The 16,450-nt window shown below is 41.2% G+C and overlaps 2 protein-coding genes across 2 annotated transcripts; one reads left to right on the top strand and one right to left on the bottom strand.

Moving 5' to 3' along the window:
• The first annotated feature begins 2,964 nt into the window (after positions 1-2,964).
• On the top strand, positions 2,965-4,521 carry LOC148700436 (uncharacterized). Its single transcript, XM_089925217.1, has 3 exons — positions 2,965-3,295; positions 3,677-4,150; positions 4,239-4,521. Exons 1-3 carry the CDS (start codon positions 3,059-3,061, stop codon positions 4,404-4,406), a joined length of 879 nt encoding a protein of 292 aa, XP_089781343.1. The 5' UTR covers positions 2,965-3,058; the 3' UTR covers positions 4,407-4,521.
• Positions 4,522-8,555: 4,034 nt separating this feature from the next.
• Positions 8,556-15,127, bottom strand: LOC103704490 (Transducin/WD40 repeat-like superfamily protein). The gene is made up of 14 exons (XM_008787802.6): positions 14,318-15,127; positions 14,150-14,233; positions 13,927-14,051; positions 13,546-13,618; positions 13,026-13,109; positions 12,859-12,945; positions 11,663-11,733; positions 11,438-11,489; positions 11,273-11,330; positions 10,853-10,953; positions 10,548-10,702; positions 9,769-9,877; positions 9,087-9,143; positions 8,556-8,996 (listed from the first exon to the last, which is right to left on the bottom strand). Exons 1-14 carry the CDS (start codon positions 14,414-14,416, stop codon positions 8,841-8,843), a joined length of 1,311 nt encoding a protein of 436 aa, XP_008786024.4. The 5' UTR covers positions 14,417-15,127; the 3' UTR covers positions 8,556-8,840.
• Between the last annotated feature and the right edge of the window lie 1,323 nt (positions 15,128-16,450).

Raw genomic sequence — 16,450 nt, 5'->3', positions numbered from 1 at the left:
TTATGCTGCCAACCCTATTCTACATTGGCTTATGTTCTGAAAAACTTATGTCATCATCTTCTAAACGTGAGATATGTGGTGAAGTCTTAGTAGAGAAATATCTAATCGTGAAGTCTTTGTTGAGAAACATCTAATCATCCTTCTATGATCTTATCCAAGTACCTCCTTGTTAGAGCAGGAAAAGAGGTTGCATCCCATCACGAGGTATTTTTAGGACGGGAGATACTTTTCACAGCTTTGTCCAAAAGACACCTCGCGAGGAAAAGATGATGGAGACCCCTTATAAGCACAATCCTTTTCACTACTCAAGCAGTATGGGACTAAAGGTTTATAGCCCTCTTTTGCACCCCTAACATTCCCCATAAAGGCACTATAGAATCTTGTGAGTCACCGAGATACTGTTCGGGTTGAGAGAATTGAAGAGGAGAAGGTTAAGAGAGAGGCTAAATGAAAATCCATTCTCTCCTTTGGTAAGGAATTTAATAAGAGAGGAAAAAATAGAGTTAAGAGTCCCTTGTTTCGGGGGGGTTCTATATACACCCCCCCTATTGCTAAGGACACCCCCCAAAAACCAAAAAAAAATACCCAAACTAACCTTTAGTGTAATTACCATATTGCCCTTGAAATTTTCTCAGTACACCCCCCCTTCCTCCTCCTCCGTTTCGTTTTGAAAAGAAAAAAAAAAAACACTCCTCAAACCCCCCTTAAACCCCTCGATCCATTTACATCGTTTAGGCGATCTTTGAAGGAGATTTAAGCCCCATTCGAAGCATGGACAAGCAACTAGTGATTTGGGACGAAGAATCGGCCGCAAAGGTACGTGTTCCACCTTGTTTCGAAATTTTTTTTTTTTCACGGTTCGTGCTCCGTTCGGCACTGGATCGCCGAACAAAAGGCTTCTGTTCGGCTGAACAGTGCCGAACAGAAGCCTTCTGTTCGGCAACCCTCAACCGAACAGAAGCCTTCTGTTCGGCTGCACAGTGCCGAACAGAAGGCTTCTGTCCGGCACTGTGCAGCCGAACAGAAGGGTTCTGTCCGGCTCTGTGCAGCCGAACAGAAGCCTTCTGGTGCCAAATCGCGTGCCGTGCTGAATTTTGTGCCGAACAGATCCTCTGATTCATTAATTCTTGGTGATAAATTATTTTATATGTAGGGCTATGCTACAACCGAATCGAGTATAATTGGATCAGGATTTGTACTGGATTACACAAGCGAATTTACAACTTACGAGGTATTATAATGTATTGTGCAATTTTGTATTAGTTTAGCGAGCTATTTTTACAACTGTGTACTTACATAAATTGTTTAATGTATAGATCTTCAAGAGTAGAGAGGACTTGTGTAATTGGTGTCGTGAAGCTGGGAGGCGAAATGGTTTTGTTGTTGTAATCAAATCATCCGATGCAGGTACCATTTCTAAGAAACCCAGAATTACGTTAGGTTGTGAGAGGGGTGGGACGTACCGAACCAAAAAAGAAAAGCGAATAAAGACTGCCTGTGGGACAAAGAAGTGTGGATGCCCTTTTGCATTAACAGGAAAGAAATTGGATACTGCGGATGATTGGATATTACTGGTCGTATGTGGAGTGCACAATCATCCCGCTGCAGAGAATCTGGAGGGGCACTCATATGCAGGGAGATTATCTGAGCAGGAGACGGAATTGTTAGTGGATATGTCGAAGAGTTTGGTTCGTCCAAAGGACATATTATCCACATTGAAGGAAAGAGATGCCCTCAATGTTACGACTATCAAGACTATCTACAATGTACGTCAACGGTTTAAGGTTGTAGAGAAAGCCGGGAGGTCTGAAATGCAACATCTATTAGGTAAATTATCAGAGGCTAAATATATTGAGTGGCATAGGAATTGTACTAATACGGATGTTGTGCATGACTTATTTTGGGCACACCCTGGCAGCATTGATTTGTTCCGTGCATTTTCCCGTGTGTTGATAATGGATTGCACGTACAAGACGAATAGGTATCGTCTTCCGCTCTTAGAGATTGTGGGGGTAACATCTACTGAGATGACATTTTCAATTGCTTTTGTATACTTAAATTCTGAGCGGGAAGAAAGCTATACTTGGGCATTAGAGAGATTGCGCAGTGTCATAGCTGATGATGTTTTGCCTGAGTTGATTGTTACAGATAGAGACTTGGCTTTGATGAATGCAATTCATAGAGTATTTCCTACTGCTAGACATTTATTATGTAGATGGCATATTAGTAGGAATGTTTTGGCCAAGTGCAAAAAATTTTTCGAATTGAAGGAGAAATGGGATAAATTTATTATGAGTTGGAATGTACTAGTGCTGTCCTCCACGGAAGACGAGTATAATGATCGCTGGAGTGCACTGCAGAGAGAGTTCGGTACCTATCCAGATGCACTACAGTATGTGTCAGATACTTGGCTGAGCAAATACAAGGAAAGATTTGTTGCGGCGTGGACGGATACATGCAGGCACTACGGAAATGTGACGACAAATAGGTATCACAAATAAAGACTCATTTAATTTTAATTTGCCTCAATTGTTATATCTAACTTTCATTTGTTTACTAGGGTCGAGAGTGCACATGCAAAGCTCAAAAAGCAGCTTGGATCAAGCCAAGGAAGTTTCGAGTCATCTTGGACTAGAATACATGGATTGATTGAGTTGCAGCACAACTCCGTTAAAGCCTCATTGGAGAAGAGTTTATTGGTAGTGCAGCACAACTTCAAGCCAGCTGAATTCAAAGAGTTGCGAGGTTTCATATCTATAGGTGCGTTAAATCATGTCCTCGCCCAATCGAAACGAGCCAATTCAGTTGGGTTTGATGATTCAAATTGTGGGTGCGCTATTCGACGCACACATGGTATACCATGTGCTCACCAGATTGCGCGGTACAGGGTGGAAGGTCGGCCCATTCCTCTCGACTGCATAGATCCTCATTGGAGGAAACTTGATATTGTGCCTACCCCCCCCCCCCCCCCGTGCAGCCAATTCAGTTGAGTTGTGATGCAGAGTTAGATTTGATTGCGCTACGATTCAAGAAGTTAGATGGGGCTTCTCAATTGCAGATGATCAAGAAGTTACGAGAGATTGCAAGTCCAGATAGTACACCTCTTTTAGAGCCTGCAAAACGGAAGACCGGTTCACGTGGGCGCGCTTCAATGAAGGTTGATACGTCTACTCGACGTGACCCGTCTGCGTTTGAGTTGGTTCTATCTGGACAGGATAGTTATTCACCTGGTGTTGAGAAAGTTACCATCCGCAATCCATCTACTCAGATTCAAAAGAGGCGGCCCAAGCAAAAGGTAAGTACCAAATATTTATTTCCTTACAATAGGTATCACAACGTCTACGGGACGGTCCGTGCCGTGCCGGTATGTGATGTGCCGATACGGGACATGTCGGGACGTGCCGTGCCGAGATGTGCCGATACGGGACATGTCGGGACGTGCCGTGCCGAGATGTGCCGATACGGGATGTGCCGTGCCGAGATGTGCCGATACGGGATGTGCCGTGCCGAGATGTGCCGATACGGGACATGTCGGTACGTGCCGTGCCGAGATGTGCCGATACGGGACATGTCGGGACGTGCCGTGCCGTGCCGGTACGGGATGTGCTGAGACGGATAACTATTTGGATATTTCTGCCATTGTTACATATTTTCTATCATTTGATATTATTTGCAGGTTTTTCGTACTAGAGCCCAGTCACATACGCCCATTATCTATATTGATGCTATTCCTTCTGCCTTGAGACCATACATCCAGCATATCAAGGATGTAAAAGCTGATGGGAATTGCGGATTTAGGGCAATAGCTGACTTACTGGGATTTGGAGAAGATGACTGGGTGCGTGTTAGGAAGGATTTATTGCAAGAGTTGCAATGTCATTCGGACCACTATCGCACATTATATAGTGTGGAAGGGACGATTGCTGAGATCACTCATGCATTATCATATTATGATGATTGTCCACCATATGACAGATGGATGACTATGCCGGACATGGGTCATCTTATAGCATCCTGCTATAATGTTGTCCTATACCATCTCTCGTTGCAACAATGTCTGACCTTCCTACCTCTCCGTTCTGTGCCAGTACCTCTTCTATCCCGCAAAGATATCGCTATCGGATTCGTAAATGGAAATCATTTTGTTGAGGTACTACGTTCACAACACTTGCGAATATTTAATTTTGCTTATTTATAATTTTGTAGCTATTAATATTTTCTTATTTCTAATTTTGAAGGTGTTCTTGTTGCCGGGACATCCCGTTCCGCCAGTAGCGACCAACTGGCGAAAATATCATCTTCCTTGTGCTACCGGATGGGAAAATTCATATGAAGCCCGGATTCAACAGTTCAAAGAGAGCATCTCACCTAATGTTATAATTAGCGAGACAGTAGAGTTAGATTGATTGTTTATATATGTACAATTTTTGAAAGTTGTAAATTTTTTTGGGCTCTTAGAGTCATGTACTGTGAAACTCCATCATCAATATAAATCAAAAAATATCTGTCTTCGCATTGTTAGATTGATTGTTATGTGCACTGTTATATTTGTGTAAAATAGAATGGGCCAGGCTTTACAAAGATTACACGTAAATGTACCAAAAATATATATTTTTCATTAATATCAACAGTTTCAAATTACACAAAAAAAAAGTCGAAGCTACATAATCAAAATAAAGGCTCCATCATCAATCCCTATGACGCCGTCGTCGACGCGTGTACTGCTGTACGTCCGAATGAGAGGGTGCTGGATCCGAATGAGAGGGTGCTGTACTCGGGCCAGGCTCATCACCCAGAAGTAACTGATGCATCTGACAAATAGCATGAAATAGGTGCCCGGCACCTAGTGACGTAGCCTCTGAGGGACCCATCCGTACAATGTCGGTACTGATACCGAGTGCATCTGCAATACGCCGCCGGTGCATGTCAGCATCATCATGACCTCCCCTAGCTCCAGAATGAGTACTCGAGCGCAGATGAGGAGGCTGAACTGCAACGTGCGTGATACGGAGATACCACTCCATGAATCCCGGTACGCTGTCTGATGGCCGGGTAACTGGGTGGCTCCTGCTCGCCTGGCTCAGCACGTGGTCCTCCCACCGCTCCCAAAGCTGATCCATATAGGAGTAATGTATCCGGTACGAGCCTGCTGTGGAACCTCTGTTGGCTCGCGTAGGGGCTAGTGGCGCTCGAGGGATGGTCTGAATACGACCAAACTGTCTAAGAACCCTTTCTGGATGATAGGGTTCTACGATATCAAGGCACTTGATGGAGCCACTAAAAAATGCGATATCAACATATGGGCGATCTCCCCGAAGCCGATGATGGGGATCCCAAATAACCTGCAAAACAAAAGGTCCATTTCAGTTTTATACTACATCGCATATTAAAAGTACTGACAAACACAAGCAAATGGTAATATGATACGTACCTCATCGATGCTCAAAAGGTCCAATGACTCACGTAGAACCACTAAATGGTCCATCGTGGTACGGGATGGAGTACCGGGCATCCAGCGGTGCACGCGGGGACTGGCATCAGTATACTCAAGCGACGGGTGAGGACTGAGTGCTGGAAAATGCTCATAAATCCATGCCTGCAGAAGCGTCATATAACCACTGATCTGTCTCACTGATGACCTCGACGCAATCCCCAACTGCCGATACAAATATGCTAAGGCAGCTGTACCCCAGGCATATGTGCTCACTCTATCCAGATCCCGCAGTAAACACAAATACGCTATAGGCACCCTGGTCCCACTCTTATCAGCAAAGAGTGTGCAGCCTAACAAAAATAACAAATAGGCTCGTGCTGCACACTCTATCCTCTGCTGGCTGTCTCTATCAGATACAGAGTGAAACTGAGTCCTCAGCCACTCCATCCTCACAGACTGACCGCGCGATGACAGTACCTCCTGACGCGCGTCTCCAGCTGACACCCCCAACAACTCCACAAGTAGCTCCTCAGCATCCCGATCACTCATCCTCTCAGGAGAAACTGCTACTGAGGCACCTGCGACAGGAATCCCTAAAATGGCGGATACATCATCCAACGTGATAGTGATCTCGCCAAATGGTATATGGAAGGTGTTCGTCTCGGGCTGCCATCTCTCTACGAAGCCCGAAATCAGAATCTTATCGGTGAATCGATAAGAGCACTGTACTAACTCTATGAGGCCCGACTGCCTCAATAGTGCTTTGAACCTGGTATTTGGTTGGTTTGAAGACCACCACTTCCATTCACCAACCTTGGCAGTATGGTTCATGCACTTTAGTGGAGCCCGTTCCTGTAATATAAATGTATAATTACTACTACTTTATAAAACATCAATAAACAAAATATAATGCTATAACAAATAAACAATACCTGTTGCCTCCAGATGGAAGCTGCTATATGCGTCCTGAAACTGATCAGGACGGACTCATCCTCTGGACCTCCTGGACATGATCCAACGGACTCATCGTCTTCGCCCCTAGCGGGCATATCATCATGCTCTGACTCAGGAGAGGGCGATGGCATATGAGCAGGCTCGGGAGAAGCAATCCTAGCACGACGTCTCCTAGCTGACGCCGTAGGTCTAACTCTGGAGGGACCGGGATCCATGTCTGAAAATATAGAAATTCAATGTTAGGCTATATCAAAGAAAATAATTCAATTGCATACATAAATGATAAATGATAAAACAAGCCAAAAAAGAAACAAGTTACTTCTTGGAATCTACATGATTGGGTTTTGTGATAAATAATTCAATGTTACTTCAATTGCATACATAAATGATAATTCAAAAGTATACGACTCGTAAACTCAAGACATAACTCAATAATAGACTTTACCTAAAACTATGCCGCAGTTCTTAGTTTTTGTTTTTAGTTTTTGTCCCTACTTCTCAAATTACTATCTAATCTAGTAATGAAAAACTTGTCCTTGATGTTGGGTATCCAATTCACCCTAAGGACGTGATCTAGGCTAAAATTTGGGAATAAAAATAATCCTTAGTCTAGCAACAGAAAAAAAAAAAAAAATTTGGATTCGGCCCCATGGGGACCAAGATACATTGGGTCGGCCCCATGGGGCCGAACCAATGTATTTTGGTCGGCCCCATGGGGCCGACCCAATTGCAGCGGGTCGGCCCCATGGGGCCGAACCGAAGGCACTGGTTCAAAGAACCAGTGCCGAACGATTTGGGGGGGCGGGGGGGGGGGGGGGAGCTACCTCGAGGTGGTCGTGGAGGCGCCGGCGAGGTGCTCGTTGCTCGGGAGATGGCCGGGGAGGTGGTTCCGGGAGAAGCCGGCGAGGTGGTCGGAGATCGGGAGAATGCCGGCGACGAGAGGGAGAAGGGGGAACGGGGGGGTTTTGGGCGTTGGCGAGGTGCTTTGGGCGGAACAGTTCAAAGGGAGACGGAGGGGGTTTGGCCGCCGGCGAGGTGCTTGAGGCGAGGTTTTTTGGGCGGAAGGGAGAAGCCGGCGGGTGTTTTGGAGGGGAAGAGCGGGGTGGGGGGGGTTTGGGGGGTGTAGAGAGCAATTTAGGTGAGGGGGTGGGGAGGGTGGGGGGTAAGTTAGGAATTTTTAATTTTTTAGGGGTGTCCTTAGCAAATGGGGGGGTGTAGAGAGTATTTAATTTTTTTTTAATTTTTGGGGGGTGTCCTGAGCAATAGGGGGGGTGTATATAGAACCACCCCTTGTTTCGATGGTAAGTTAGGAGGGAAGGGAAAAGCATTGAAGAGATTGTGGACTTCGTGAAGAGATTCAGAGAGAGAGAAGAGATTCTACCTCTTCTTTTCTATCATGTCCACATTTTTAACTTTTCCATCATCTTCTCTTCACTCAGCTCCAATATTCTCTTCCATTCTCTTTTCTTCTCTCATTTCATTTCTTGTCTCTTCTTCCCTGTATATCCAAACAAGGCGAATGGTTTCGCACATTCTTCCCATTAAAGAAGCATCGTAATTTAAAGCCAAGCAGCAACGTAGTCCAGTAGGCAATAACCTCACTCCATCAGGGATCGTAGTCCTCCCTGATCAAGTATGCCTCACAAGCGACAAAGTAGGATAGATTGGAAGATTAGTGAAAACAAACATGTAGGGTATAACATAATCTATATAGATCCAGTAATCTTTTAGAAAGCAAAATTTATCATGAAAATATCACATTTTGATGAATTTGGATTTTGGACTTGTTGAAGAATGTCCTTTTTTGTATCTAAAATTAATATTACTACCATCCTTGGATAAAATCTGATAGTTTATAGGTCAAGAAGCGGTAAAAAACTATAACCATAATAGGGTGAATTTTCTTCAAATTTTTGAAAAGACAAACTTTTGCAGACATAATATATTTCAGTGTGCTGGAAAAAAAATCATCTTTCAATAATTATAATTGATATCTCATGCCTCTTGGCAAGATTCCGATGCTTTCTGAATCAAAAGGCGGCCAAAGCTATAGCCATAATTTGGTGATGAATTTCCTCTGATTTTTTGAGCATAGTCATTTTAGGAGATCACTTAGTGAGTAGTTTTGGTGACCAGGTTTTCTTCAATTAGATTTAAAGGCTGTGAGTGTTTCTAAAGAAAAATTTTATCTACACTTTCATTATATATTGGTCAATAAAACACTTCAAAAACATTATTTTGACAAACGATGACATTTTTGGCTACTCAAACAACAAAGATTGCCCAGAACATAGGCAATTCTGCAAGTTTCATCAAGAAAACTAAAAAGAAAGTAATCCTAGGTAACCAGTAGTTTGAACCAAACTAGGAACCATGTCCTGTGCCACTAGAGTTGGCACGTTTGTGGACTAATTTCCTGGAACAACTAAAAATTCTTCTAAAACACTTCATCCTATGGGATTTCCTTCCAGAATCTGACCGACCTGTCATTCCCGCATGTAATGAAGGCTGCATCAAATGGAGAGTGCTCTACCCAGCGTGGCGCACCTATGTGATTAGATGGCCACTTTGCAACCTTTTCAGCAGTGAGTGCATCCCAAATAACCACCTGTAGCTCATTGAATTTTAGCCAAACCTAGCAAATGAACCAATAATATGCATAAAACAATTCAGAAGCCTTGGATAAATGACAACTGACCTCGTTGTTTGGTTCGTCAATTGACAGAATAAATTCCTCGGTTTCATTGAAAATAGCCTGCAACCAAAGCCGCTCTTGAAATCAGTTAAATGAAACATAGGAACAAATTCTACTTCTGTTTCAGGCATGAAGAAAGTTTGTTACAACCTTGTGGTATCAGAACCACCTAGTAATTAGAGGGTTATCAACATACAAAACCATGCTCATTTTTGTGACCTATCACAAAAAGCAATAATGTCTTATATGATCTTCAATTTAGAAAGACTTTTGAGGGCTGCCAACTTATGCAAACAGAATGTCCCAGGCAACATAACTAAAGATGCTGTGCAGTAGTAGCGCAGTCTACAAGCACTGCATAGAATATTGTGAAAAGCCAGTTTAAGTGTCCGCTGTTGTCCCAAAAAGAAAAGGAATAAGAAGTTTCGCCCATCCACTCCCCCCCCCCCCCCCCCCCCCCGCCAGCTGGATTTCATAGTACACCTTGCAAATGCAGAAGTTTGATCTCACAAATGCACATAAGAATAATACTGTCACCAAAAAGAAAAATGGTCGCCAACATCCTAGTTACAAATAAAACTTACACGGAAGGATATGTAAAGATTTCACAACAATTCTCCTTAAAAGAAAGCATACAGATGTTCACTTCAACTATTTGGAAATAAGAGACAAAGTTTTAACCAACCTGGCAACGCAATTGTGTATGAACAGCACCCAAATATTGCTTGATCAGTCTTCCAGTGCCAACTTCCCACAACTTCACGGTGGAGTCCTTCCCGCAAGAAAGAACGAACCTAGTTGTTTGACATTATGAAATGAATGGCAATGGTTATGGGACTAAAGTAAAACAGGAACAAAAATAACTACAGTTGTGCTGGATGTGGCTAGCATGATAGGAGTTGGAATGCGAAAAGAAAGGCCAAATAACTAAGCAAAGTGGAAAGCAGATACCATCATCCTACATTAGTACGTGTTATATAATGTAAGCTAGGCAGTGAGAAGTTGTAGTTGATGGGGCATAAGCAAGTGAAAATAAGGCGTCCATAAAAGGTCAGAGCGGCACAGCCTTGTTGCCCAATTTCAAGTTTCAAGCTATTAAGCATGAGTTCCAGCAGTAAGATAAGCATGGATATGCATTCCTGCATGGCTACACACTATATTAACCCAGTAGCCCCATTACATTCAGCCCTTACTTGCCAGAATCAAGAGGAGGTACTTGTGCAGGTGCAAGGAAGCATAAAAGCACTTCAAGTACAACAGCACTTAGGAAGTGGGTGGGGTTCATAGTTTTTAAGGAGTTTCCAGAGCAGGTACATTATCCTAGGTATAAGCTCCTGCTACTAAGATTCAGCCACCAGTATTGAGGAAGGAGACTGACATATAAACTTCATGGCAACAGAAAATGAGGAGAAAAAACAAAAAGAAAAGGGGAAAAAGTTTCCAACGTGTGAGTGCATTCTATACCGTTGGTCCTTTGTGAAACTTGCACTAGTGGCCTCCATTGACCCATGTGCCCCAATTATGGGTCGGACACACTGTGCAGTTACCCCATCCCATACCCGAACAGAACCATCTTTTGAAGCTGTCACATACATACTACCTGTTGACGAATATCGCACCTGCACAGCAAAATATGAAGTTAGTCATAAAAGGAACCTTTATCTTAATTAACTCAAAAACCAGGTTCACTCTAAGAAACATCGGCTAGAAGTTTTCTAAGACTTAGTTGTTCAGTCAAGAAACAACGCAAACAGAAGAAACCAACATGCCTGGTTGATGGCAGCATTAGCATTTAATTCTTGCACGTGTGCTGATAAGTAACACTGAAAAGTATTGACATCATATAAATGTGGAATGTAATGATCTGTCCCTGTAAATAGGTCATCTTTTCATCAGTCATTAATTATAATTAAATGCAAAATTCTTTTGCAATAGAAACTTCCGGATATGCAAATTGTACTATGAAACCAAGCTTATTAATGAAAGGGCTATATTTTCATCTAGACGTCGAAAATTTGATAAACTTCAGTTCCAAACATGGTCCACAACAAGATTAACTAAATATTAATTTTATAGACAAAGAAACACGAAGCGATCATATGATGCATATATTCTTCAGCTGATGCTAATTGAAAGCATCCACAAGATGTATGTTGTATAACAATTAACGCCAAGAAGATATTAGATACCTGCTAAGAGATAATCCCCAGAAGGATGAAATGATACAGATCTCACATTATGAGTATCCTGTATGCATGACAGAACCAAAATGTAACCTCATTAATATCATTAATATATAACACGTTGAAAACCATGCGTAAAGCTTTAGAAGTATAAAAGGAGACTGGCAAAACCTGGATAACTCTAAAAGCTCTCTTTGCAGCTGTTTTTGAAAAATCAAAAAACCTGAAAAACACTTTCTGAATTCATTATGAAATTAAACAATATATGAATTACTCAATGCACAGAATTACAGAAATAAATGTTTTCAAGAATGCATACATGCACAAATACATATATAGAATACATGCTTACATACATACAATGTACATCCATTAAAATACTTGGAAGATACATACTTTATGGTGTGATCTTTTGCCCCAGATATCAGTATAGTACCTTGAGGATGGAAATCCAGATCATTGATAGGCTGCAAAGCACCAATGGAAATAAATAGAAAATAAAAAGAGGATGCTTGTGGAACATGAGCCAATCAAATCTTAATGATCCTACCATGATCAATAGATGCAAGTTTCAGTATATACAAATCCTTCACAATAACAACTAATCGAGGGTAACATGCCCCATATTAAATATAAAACAAAATGTATAAAATCAAGGAAGAGCAAAATTGGATCACTTCTTTGAACAAAAAGACAAAATAAGAAAAGGGAAAACAGTAATCTAGATGAATAAGTCCTTCAGATACTAACTAGAAATCTTCATTGAAATGGATTTTCTCATAACATGAAGTATGATATACAGCAAATCTCTAGAAAGTTTAAATGCAGTAGCAAAGTTTTTTCCACTATAATGGAAATAGTTAGAAAGGAGGTCACTTAACTAAGAGTAGATATAACATTGACCGAGGATATATTCATGAAGATGTAATGAGACAATAGTTGATTGAAGGTTAGAGTTGTTGCCAATAAAAATAGGGCACAAAGTAAATATGTTTTTGTTTTTTAAATTGAGAAAAGGTATGGTGGTTGGGGATATGGCAACAAGAAATATCCTCTTGGACTATAAGCACTTCATCTATAGAGTCAAATTCTAGCCTCTCTCTTTCTCTCTCTCTCTCTATCAAATTCCCTTGTATTGAGAAGTACACTTATGCCATTTAAATCTTCCAAAGGCACTAATGGCTATGCATTCAGCACAATAATATGCTAGGGGATAAACAAGGTGAGGATTCTCTTCAGCTCCAACTGAAAAGCAGTACAATTAACTAGGAAAATTTAGAACGTAACTTATTTCATTTTCTTGCACCCTCAAAATTTCAATAAATAGTGCTTTGAAGGAAAGAAATACTTCAACTTTACAGCAGGTTGTTTTAAGAAGCTTAGATGAAAAGATATTTTTTACACTTGTTTTCATTTAGTTTGTCTGATGACCGGAACAAAAGCGCATTCATCTGTCTGCTGGTGATGCTGCCTCAAAACATGATATGTATGAGATATTGATAAGATGTGGAAAGGTTAGCATATTCAATCAATCTATCCTAAAATCATGCAAGTCATTGATGAAGTCATTCCAGAAAGTGAAATAAAGTTACCTGTGAATGATCATAGAATGTTCGAATAACAGGGCGCACAGGCCCATCCCTGGCATCTGCAAGCATCATTTGTTTAATCTTTGAAACCTGCAAGAGATAATAAGCTTATTGAAGTCGGGTGCTGGTACATAATAATACGGAGCTATTATGATATGTCAATGAACAACCTCGAATAGCTTAATTGACATGTCTGAACTCCCAGTTGCAACAAAGCGCCCATCTAGACTAAATCTTGCGCATCTGGCAACATTCTACAAAACCAGGACAATCGGTCACCAGTAATTGAAGGATAAAACCAAGTACAAATGAGAACAAAATGGGAAGTACAAGAGTAGATAGCATGCAAACAAATACTTGAAAAATGAAAATTAAGGTATTCAATTTGCCCTAAGAATGTTGGTAAGTAAATCGAGAATCAACATTACACTAGTCACTATGCCAAGTGATAAGGTCCTAGCATAAATCAATGATTGTAGCAAAGATAAAAAGGTTGATGTGCATATGTTTTAAAACTATGAAGACTACAATTTTTGTACAAAAGGGAAAGTTTAAGGATGGATTCATAAAATAAAATTAATGTTAAATTTTCTCAAGAACTTTTTCAATCCACTCATCAGAATGCACATAACAACAAAGTGCACTGTCTTGACCTCATTATAACTTGATGATAGATAACCTTTTCCATACCTTATGTTCTGAAACATGTCTAGTCTCGTGTTTTGGAAAACTCTTGGATGAACCTTTCACATCCTGCATTGCACTAATTTGCATATTTAAAAAATATCAGCCACCTTGCATGATAACAACCTTAGAGAATAGAAAACTGTTCATTAAAGTCATAGTCATAAGCCACAAGGTGACAAACAAACTAAAAAGCATATACAGTACCTAAAATTCAAAAAGGATTTCACAATGAGATACCATAAGCCGAGACATGTCAAATAACAGCTTTTTTGTGCTAAATATGCATTAGAGTAGTGTATATAGTCAATTTCTGCATGACTTGGCATCGCTGACTGCCACAAGATAAATGATGTATCCAAAGGATATGTAGCAAATGCTAATCACCTGAAATCAATGGAACTGGTAGGAAGAATTCCTGAGCCATATCCTGTAGGTACCCCTGCAACAGAGTCAAAGAGGCCACCAGAAGAAACTCCCCTTGAAGCCTCATCTCTCTCCGCTGCAAGACCCTGTTGACACCTCAGAACCCAACAACTCCGGAAAGCCAAATAAACTGAAAAAATGGATACGAAAGAAAATTCAAAGAAACTAAATGTAAAAACCATACCTTCGCAACAAGTTCAAGAAGCTTGTTTCCAGATACTTCTGTGTCCAACGGCGTCATGGTCGCCGAAGCTACTGCAGTCGCCGCCTGCAAGTAGAACCATTTTAAATAGCTAAGAATCAATTAGACTTCAACAAGAACTTCTGGGAGGGAGAGTTGAGAAGAACATACCAGATTGAGATTGTTGTCACGAAGATGGGCGACTATCAATGCATTGACATGGCGAAGGAGCTTCCCATCCTGAAGGGTCTGCTCCAGGCTTGACTCCATTGCAGAGGTTTTTCTTCAAAACCCAAGCATCTCACGAGCTAAGAACTCGAATTCGTAAATAAAGATCCAGTCTTTCACCATCTGATGCAACGCTTGCTCTTCCAAGAGCTAGGGCTTGCTGCAACAAGCTCTGTCGTTTCAAAATTCGGATCTTTTTCCTCTTCCTGTCTCCCTGACAGATCCTACTCTCTCCCAAGCTGAGACGAATTAAGCAATTCGAAAGCACCACTCCCCCTTTCCAGTGGAGCCGGTGGCTGAAACCCTAGCACTTCATTTTGGCCCTTTTTTTTATTTAATACTAACCGTTCATCCTGGCAGTTAATCAGGGAAGGGCATACTTGTAAACTTGTCCAATCCACCTGTTCAGCCGGTCTCCAATGGCTGCTGGAGGTGGAGAAGGCCGGCCAAGATGCTCGGAAAGTGGAGGAACGCACGGTGGCGATGATGGAAGCGGAGGAGGCCGCCACGGCGGCAACAGGAAGCAAGTGGAAAGAGGTGAGGTTGGCGATGGGCGGCGGAGGAGGGCGTCCGGCGGCCGATGGAGGCGGCAAGTTGGTGTTTTGCGGTGGAGGGGGGGGGGCGGCGAACGGAGGCGGAGGAGGGAAAGCGGCGATGGCGGTGGAGACACGGCGAAACCCTCCGGCCATGGAAAAGGACGTGACCTGCTTGTTTTGAAAGATCGGAGCCGCTGTGTTCAAAATTGACGGTTGCGGAAATGCTTCATAAAGTTTTTCGAATTTAAGGGAGGATTTTGCTTCATCATATTTGAAGAGACTTTCGCCCCAATTATCCGAGGGGAGAAGGAAGTAATTTCATCAATTTTTGGATTAAAAAAATCTAACCTTTTTTTTTCTTCTATTAATAAATTATTTTTATTTATATTAATAAGATATGCCCTTTGAAATAAATATGACTATTATAAATAATTATAAAAAAATTAAAATTCTACGAAGGATATTTCTTTTTCTAAATCAACTTTATCTTCAAATGTTTTGTTTAATATTTCTTGGATTATGAGATATATCCGGTTATCTCCAATAAAAAAAAAAATGACTGACTAGTTTTGGGGTCTAAATAATTGGCTTTGATCACTTGGTATGTCGTATTTTTATGGATGGCGCGACATTATAGAGCTCGGAAAAAAATAGTTGATTAAAAAGAATATCTCAATTAGACAATGTATTGACTAGTTAAGATATTTAAAAATTTGATATATAATTTGACTTTTCGATATGGCAGATTTGGCTCTTAACCCTTATCCAATCCTTCCTATAATGATTAAAAAGATCAATATCCGAGATCACGAGAAAAAACAAAAGAAATATTGGGCTAAATTTTAAAATTATATAGCACATGCATGAATACATGCACAATACAAGCAAAGCACATATTAAATAGTAGTCCGCTAAAATCCAAACTGGACCATATTTAAAGAAAAAAAAAATCGCTTTTGCAAATATGATAATAAAATGATTTCCCTTGTTTCCCTTTTAACACCTTTGAGTGTTCTGTTCATAGGCAATCCTAAATGCTAGCTTGATAGCGAGTTTATCATTAACAAAGACAATTAGTGAGAGGGGACATCGATGAGCAATGCAGTGCAATTTTTGTGAATTTTACAATGCTCGCTTCCTATCAATGGCATGATCCTATTCAGATACATGTGCAAATGTCAGAATTTCACAGAAGAGGTACATAGCATAAGAAAAATAATAAGCCTCGTGTGTTTCTCATCGAGAGAATGCGATACCAAGAATATCAAACAGGAGGTACTTAATAAACATCACTCTTTATTCCTCGTCGTGGTTCTACTGCTCAAACGGTGCATTGACGAGGTTGAGTATGGAGTGTCCATTAGCCTTGGCGACAGAACTGAGTCAACTGACCTTGATGATCTCAAAATCAGGGGGTGTCATGAAAAATGGATACAACTCCTTCAATCATCTTGGTTCTGGCTCAGGAATGGGGTTTTGCCCCTGCTAGCCCTGCTGTGTACCCCATGTTCGCTTGCTACATGTACTGCAAATATATCCC

The sequence above is a fragment of the Phoenix dactylifera genome, chromosome 9 (assembly GCF_051530095.1).
Source record: "Phoenix dactylifera cultivar Ajwa chromosome 9, Ajwa_hap1_PhDact_Kaust_v1.1, whole genome shotgun sequence".
Lineage (NCBI taxonomy): Eukaryota > Viridiplantae > Streptophyta > Magnoliopsida > Arecales > Arecaceae > Phoenix > Phoenix dactylifera.
This window is presented reverse-complemented; position numbering and strand designations above follow the sequence as displayed.

Excerpts from the sequence above, each read along its gene's own strand:
- LOC148700436 (XM_089925217.1), top strand. The coding sequence starts at position 3,059 with ATGATCAAGAAGTTACGAGAGATTGCAAGTCCAGATAGTACACCTCTT. Across the intron at positions 3,296-3,676 it reads AGAGGCGGCCCAAGCAAAAG|GTTTTTCGTACTAGAGCCCA; the intron begins GTAAGTACCAAA and ends TATTATTTGCAG. Across the intron at positions 4,151-4,238 it reads ATGGAAATCATTTTGTTGAG|GTGTTCTTGTTGCCGGGACA; the intron begins GTACTACGTTCA and ends CTAATTTTGAAG.
- LOC103704490 (XM_008787802.6), bottom strand. The coding sequence starts at position 14,416 with ATGGAGTCAAGCCTGGAGCAGACCCTTCAGGATGGGAAGCTCCTTCGC. Across the intron at positions 13,110-13,545 it reads GACATGTTTCAGAACATAAG|AATGTTGCCAGATGCGCAAG; the intron begins GTATGGAAAAGG and ends CTGGTTTTGTAG. Across the intron at positions 11,490-11,662 it reads GCAAAAGATCACACCATAAA|GTTTTTTGATTTTTCAAAAA; the intron begins GTATGTATCTTC and ends AGTGTTTTTCAG.